At 45.8% G+C, this 7,012-nt stretch overlaps 1 protein-coding gene across 2 annotated transcripts in view; it reads left to right on the top strand.

Annotated features, from left to right (window-relative positions):
- and1 (actinodin1) overlaps nucleotides 1-5,897 on the top strand; it is a 7,857-nt gene extending 1,960 nt beyond the window's left edge. For both annotated transcript variants that reach the window (XM_023395067.1, XM_023395068.2), the window contains exons 3-7: nucleotides 2,581-2,625; nucleotides 3,026-3,171; nucleotides 3,315-3,728; nucleotides 4,041-4,295; nucleotides 4,417-5,897. In XM_023395067.1, coding sequence (XP_023250835.1) covers nucleotides 2,581-2,625; nucleotides 3,026-3,171; nucleotides 3,315-3,728; nucleotides 4,041-4,295; nucleotides 4,417-5,430 — 1,874 coding nt within the window. In that variant the 3' untranslated portion in view covers nucleotides 5,431-5,897. The remainder of the gene's footprint in view (nucleotides 1-2,580; nucleotides 2,626-3,025; nucleotides 3,172-3,314; nucleotides 3,729-4,040; nucleotides 4,296-4,416) is intronic.
- The last annotated feature ends 1,115 nt before the right edge of the window (nucleotides 5,898-7,012 follow it).

Genomic DNA, 7,012 nt, shown 5'->3' with positions numbered 1-7,012 from the left:
GGGGATCACATCACCAAGGTCAGTATACCAGATATCTGTCCCCATCTAGACAGACACTATGATATAATCTGCTGTATGTCAGGCTCTAAACTGAAATGTGTGTAAGAAGTGAAAGAAGTGTAATACTGCTGTAAACATGAGCTTATACGAGTAAAGATCTTCTAAAATGCGTGTTGCTGTTGTATAAATAAAGGTCATTTTAAGTATTCTTTATATGGGGAGGAGTTTAATTTAGGACAGCAACTAATGATTATTTTAATTCTTATTATTGTAGTCATTATTTTTTCAATTAACTGATTAATCATGTAGTCTACAGGACGACAGAAAATATTGGAATGTGTCCATCAGAGAGTCCGAACCCCAAAATGTTCCATTTACAATCATAGAAAAACAGAAAAACAGTAAAACTGTTGCCGGTTGACATCGTTCTTCACATGATGATTATTCAGTTATCAAAACTTTAATTTTGCGCTGACTGACTTATCAATCAGTTTGTTTGATAGCGTGTAAAATCTTATTTGTAAAGTGTCAGATAAATGTAATTGAGTAAAAAGTTCCATATGTCTGTCTCCTGTCTGAAATGTGGCGCCACAGAAGTGTGAAATTAACACAAACTAAAGTACAAGTATCTGAAATTTGTACTTATGTGTTGTACTTGTACTGTATCAAACTACTTTGTTGCCAGCACATAAATAAAACAGAGAAGCATCAGTTCAGGTTTTTCTCATTCTAACACAGAATGAATGTAGAATGAATCTTGTCAAATATGAATCATTCAGTTCTTGATTATTATAGAGATGCACTGAAGAAAATGTCAACTATTACTTCTTATTGCAGTATTTTCCTTTTAGTTTTATTTTCATGACTGATGAGCTTATACGTTGAAAAAAAGAAAGAGAAAAAAAAAAGGAGTGTGATTGCGAAAGAGTACAAACACAAACATGCAGTAATTTCACACCATTCAAAATGACAACTGGTGCAGGATATAATCACGACGTTGATGACGATATTCATGCCACAGTGTGTTCATTATAATCAGTTTTCCATCACCTTTTCAAAGCTACACTGTAAAGACATGAGAGGTCGGGAAACTTGAAAATAACTGCACACACTCAGACTTATTTTTAGATTCAAGGAGACAGTTGATTGACAGAGGATTTTGTGAATTGTTTTAGCCAGTGGTGGAAGAAACGTTCATGTAAGTAGAAGTTTATGTTGCAGCTGGATGAGAGCTCACACCTCATTGTTACCCTGCGTCTTTAAGACCTCTTTAGAAATAAATTCTACTCGACTTGAAGCTTCACAATCTCCCTCTCAAGGTCTTGCTTGTTAAGGCTAAGGGTTATTTTCTGCCCTTCACCGGTTCATGGACACGGACTCACTCATCCCTGTATCCTTGCTGAGAGTGGCTGTAACCCATCTGTGCTCGGTGTATATCATAATCCGGCTCCCTAACACGCCCTGCGGTGTTCATATATCATCTATATGGCAGGATGCTCCTCCGCCACCTGTTTGCACTTTGCTCTCGTCGAGGCTCGTCTTTCCCCTTTTAAAACGGGTTTTTAAAATTGAACCGTCCCGATGGTTAAACAGGAAGAAGAAAAAAAGAAGAAAGAAAAAGAGGAGTAGTAGTAAGGGGAGTTTTTCTTTCATCGTTCCCGGTGCTGTAAAAAATGAGTACCCGTCAGCATCACCTCCTCTTCTGCCCTCTTAAAGCACTGCTGTTTCCAGATGTGCCTGCCACTTTTTTACAGGCTCATAAATTTTTTTTTTTTTTTTTTTAAAACAGCGGATACACTGAGGCAGCATCATTTAGCCCCCCCTCCCCCCTCCTCCTCCTCCTCCACATCACTCCATCACCTCAGGTCACCTTCACTTCTCCTTTCTTTCATTCTTTCCTGATTCATACCTTTGCTTGTTACTCTTCTTCTCCGACCTTACACCACACAGTGTACGTCACATCTGTCTGACTACTCCGGAGATTATCAAAGATATTTTTTTCTTTTTTTAAATCAGGAGGATTGATGTTTTTCCCCTCTTCTGCCATGCGCCACGTAACCCTGAATTATCCCCTCTGGATCTTTCTTTTTAAAGCCTCTCATTCTTCCTCCTCTTCCTCTCCTTCTGTAAGGCATTAACACCTTTTCCCTGTGGAGATGAAAGAAACCTGGAGCAGAGCTGAATCCGCTCTTCCCTCAGCCGCATGGGGGTCAAACAGTGCACACACACACACACACACACACACACACACGCACACACACACACACGCACATGCGCACACACACAAACACAGATCTTTGAAAACGCAGCATGGGGTTTGATGTTATGGGCTCACCTATAAAATCTACAAAGAGCCGCAGTCACATAGCGCCTCAGGCAGAGCCAATTACCTCTGCCCCATTTAATGAATGATATCTGCTTCTAAGTGTTTGAGGTTAAATGTCGTATTATCACATATGTATTCAAGGCACATTTCAAAAGCCAGAATAGATGGAGTAAGCAATTTCCAGGACTTAATCTTGACTTCAGCGACTTCTTGATTTGACGTCTGTTTTTGCTTTTCTCTGAACACCTTTGCAGCTTTCTTGTCTGCTGGACCAATCGGGCAAAAGGCCAAAGGAGATGGTAAATATGTGTTTGTTTGTTTTTTTAACCTAAGAATATACTTACACACTGGTGTTTGCTTTTAGAAAGTATACAGTGGCAATTTGCCAGAGGTGAAAGACCATGAAAGTTGTTGATGAATGAGTCCATGAAAGTAGGTTTTGATTAAAGAACAACACCCAAATTCATCACAGCACCTCACCTCGCTCCAGTGCAGCATCAATACTCGACCTGATGATTGATATCTACTATGATAGGAAGGCTTAATGATATCTAACCTCAAAATATAACAAGTTTGGGTCCTTGAGTAGCTCGTTATAAAGTTTAAAAAGTCCCTGGAAAGTCCTTTAATCTGGCGCACAAGTGAGTTCGAAAACCCCTGGGATCAGCAGTGCCTTCCATTTTTCTTTCCCGCCGTCAGCCGGAGAGAGCGTCCAGGAGAAGGCGGCGGCGGCGGCGTCACACAGGAGGCTGATCCGCAACCGCAGGAACATCAGCTGGTACAAGCAGCACTCTGACTTCTGGAACTGGTACAAGTTCTTCACTGACAACGGCAACCAGGAGGCAGTGAGTAAAAACACACACACACACACACACACCCACACATTTAAAAAAATAAATAAAAATAAATAAATAAAGGATTTGGGTGTCCACACTCTCAGTATCTGAATCAACCCCCCAGTTAAGCCCTCCCCCTCCTCCGCTCTCAGGTTCAGGAGATGGATCGCATCTACCTGGCCTACCTCCAGAACAAGAACCGCGCTGAGGGGCGTCGCTCCTACAAGGCCTACCTGCGCCACCTGGGGGAGATCTACAAGTCCTGCGCCGACTCCGACGACCCCAACTGTGTGGCTTCCTACACCAGCAGGCCCAAGCCCAAACCCGAACCCCCCAAGCCTGCACCAGTCAAAACCTGTGACCCCACCAAGGACCCTTACTGCCTGTATGCCGCTTTGGTCCAGGGGAAGAGTCCCTACCTGCCCCTGGTGCTGCCAGCTGCCACCCCTGCCCCAGCTCCAGTGAAGGCCCCGGCCCCTCTGTACGTCCGCTCTGCTGCCCCAGCAAAGGACCCACAGTCTGGGTATTACTACTACTCTCCATCTTCAACGCCTTTCCTCTCCAAGGTAAACTATCAGGCAGCACATTGAGTCCCGTTTACTGAATTCAGTGAATTGCAAACTGTTTTTATAAGGATATAATATGTTGAAAATAATATTTGGTACACAGCAATAAAACCAACTTTAAAGTGTTTTTCAAGATGGCAGTTAATCAATTGACTGACTGTTACAGTGCCCCCTTGTGGTAAATGTAGAGAAGACACTGTGGCAGTGGACTGAAAACAATAAACTTCATACTATCAGAATAAGTTGGAAGATGCACAGATACACAGTGGCTTTAAACTGCAAGATATATACGATGTACTTTTCGTGCTTCAGGAGCAGAAGGCCGAGCTGCTGCGTATCTGCTCCTCTGAAGACGTCGAGTGTCTTCAGTACCACCTGAGAGCCGCCTATGGGCACCTGCCCTCCGCCGGGTCCCTGCCCTCCTACGCCCACCTCGGCTGCGATTCCAAGAAAGACCCCTCCTGCAAACCCAAACTGGTGCAGAAAGCCCCCTCTGGTCTCTACCTGCAGTACCCCAACTGCGATCCGCTCAGGGATCCCCTCTGCGCCTATACTGCCTCCCTTTCCGTACGTTTTATTTTATTAATATTTAGTCTCCGCTTTCTTATTTTTTCATATGTCTGTTGTTTTTATTTACATTTATGATGCAGCTGTCATGATACAAGGTGTTTTTTTTCTGTCCCTCCAGGCCCCCCGTGCCCCTAACCCCCCTGCCGCTGCTGGCCCGGGATCCTGCAACCCTCTTTATGAAGACGGCTGCAACCCTCTCACCGCCACCAAATTTGCCAACCCCCCAGAGGCGTACAAAAACGAGGAGACGGATGAGGCTGCGGCGATTCGCGTGGCCCCGCCTGCTGCTGAGCACAACAACGATCCCTATGCCATGTTTAGGGATGCTTATGCTAGCGCTCATGCTAACAGACTGTCTGATCCTTATGCTATGTTCCGCCAGGCCAGCGCCCCGACTCCTCCTCCAGCTAGTGACCCGTATGCCATTATCCGCCGATACATGGCCCAAGCTCAAGCTAATGACCCACATGCTCCACGCATGGAGACTGCTCCAGAGTCTGACCCCAATGATCCTTACGCTGCGATCCGCGAGGCAGCGGCCGCCATGCACCGCCGTGGCCCCCCCAACCCCAGGCAGCAGTTCCCTTTTTCCAACCCCAATTATGAGCAGCCAGCCCAGGAGGAGCGCCACCTTCTGGGCCCCCCAGGTAAAACCAAGGAGGGCTATGACTGCTTCATCGGCTACGACCGTGAATGCTTCCCCGTGAAGCCCAACGAGCCTCGCTCCGGAGTTCACCGTCGCATCCCCTACCCCGCCGAGGCCTACGAGCCCCACCTGAACGCCGACGGCACACGAAACGGAGTCCTGGAGCCCACCAACCCTCACTGCGACCCCGAGTACGACCGAGACTGCCGCCTGCGTCGCTTCGAGCCCGAGCAGGCCCGCGTCGAGGCCCAGCCCGAGCATCACGCCGAGGAGGACCACAACCAGGGGGCGGCAGACAGCGAGCGGCAGGAGCAGGAGCAGTACGAGACGGAGCCCTACCAGAGTGGCCAGGAGGAGCCTCACATGTCCTACCAGCCGCTGTCAATGGGAATGCCCAGCCTGCAGGACATACTGAGGCGCTACGGAGACCAGTTCCCTGAGCAGGAGGAACACAGAGCTTACGGAGATGACTACCGCAAGAAATAAACATGCAAAAACACACTCCTGCATGCAGACGGACATGAATACACAGTCCCCCGTGCATTCTTGTAGCTTAGCCCCATGACCGTCTCACGCAGTGCACAACCAGTCCAGACTGGACCAGTTTACGGGACACATGAGAAGTCTATGGACCCAGTGAGCGAGCACATGCACGTACATCCACACACATAGCTTCCAGCCGCAGGAGCTGACCGTGTCCCAGAAACCTTTTCACCTCTGTAGCTGCTTCACACCTGTTGCTTTGGCCTATCGCTTTTTTTTTCCAGCTTCCACCTCAAACCTCCTCGATCCGCTCGAATGTGTAATGACCTCCCGACGCTCAGCTTCGCTTCTGTATCTTTGCATCTCACTTTTTTTTTTAATTTGTTTGTTGCTTTTTGTCAGTGATGGATTATGTAAAGTTTTTTTTTTTTCATTTTGAATGTTCTAATAAAAAGCTTGTGAAAGCTGAATCTTGACTTTTGACTGGACTTGATCATAATGTGTCAACTGAAACAACACGGGACAACCGACAGCTGCGGCACTCCTGATTTCTAGTGCGGGTCAAGGCAAAACAAAAGCAGCCAACAGCATATTTTCATTAGACCCTCCCTGTCTGATGAACACCATCATCTTTCAGACTCCTCAGTTTGTATTGCAAGGTTTCTGCTATAAACTTGAAGTCCCCAAGCCCCAGCTTAAATCTATTTTCAATGAAGCTTGGAGCTGAAAATATATCCCCCCCCCCCCAGAACCACACAAGATAATGCTGAGTAGCACTTCTCGTCACTAGAAAACCGACTGATGAGTAAAACACACCAAAGCATCTATTGGAAGTTCTCAAAACCACTTCTGCAGCATAATGTACTTTGCCGCTGTCCATTTGTATGGAAGCCCATCAGGGCCAGAAAACAAAAACAATGCAGCATTAGAAATAATACTCTCAATTTTGACAGTGACTTTCAATCACATAATTCTAACTTAAATCTTATCTTGAAAGCCAAATTTGGGCTTAATGTTTTACTTGATAAGTCATGAACTTGATTTAGCATCTCATAATCCTGACAGAATATCCCATATATTTTCATTTTTATTTCCGTCATAGTGTTTCATCTATATCTTTTTCTGGCAGAAACGGGTTTCCACAATGTGTTTACTTATATTACTGCAAAAATATACAGCTTCAGTTTGTTGCTTGTGAACTCAAAAAGAGCCAAAACATCGTCCATCATTCTACTTTGGAGTGACACGAGTTGGATCTGACAGAACCTGCTGTTGTCACTGAGAGAAGAACAGCCTCCCTTTCTCCCTTGATCGCATCACTTTAATAAAACCTTTGATTCATAGGTTAATAATGGCAAAGGTCACTGTGCGACATGTGTAAAAGTAAAACAAATGAGATCAGGTATTCAAACAGGATGGATGTTTTCCCTCCCCTCATTTCCTGTTGCGATGGCAGAAAGGAGTAGATTTTCCGGTTTCTCATCAGCAAAGTCAAACAACATTTGAACCTCCACTGATGGAGCCTGAATCTCGTCTTTGAAAGGGGTTTCTCTGGCCCCTCTGCTCCCCGTCAAACCCTCCTCTG

This window comes from Seriola lalandi, unplaced genomic scaffold, assembly GCF_002814215.2.
Source record: "Seriola lalandi dorsalis isolate HSWRI2012SDOR001 ecotype SW California unplaced genomic scaffold, Sedor1 jcf7180002054956, whole genome shotgun sequence".
NCBI lineage: Eukaryota > Metazoa > Chordata > Actinopteri > Carangiformes > Carangidae > Seriola > Seriola lalandi.
This window is presented reverse-complemented; position numbering and strand designations above follow the sequence as displayed.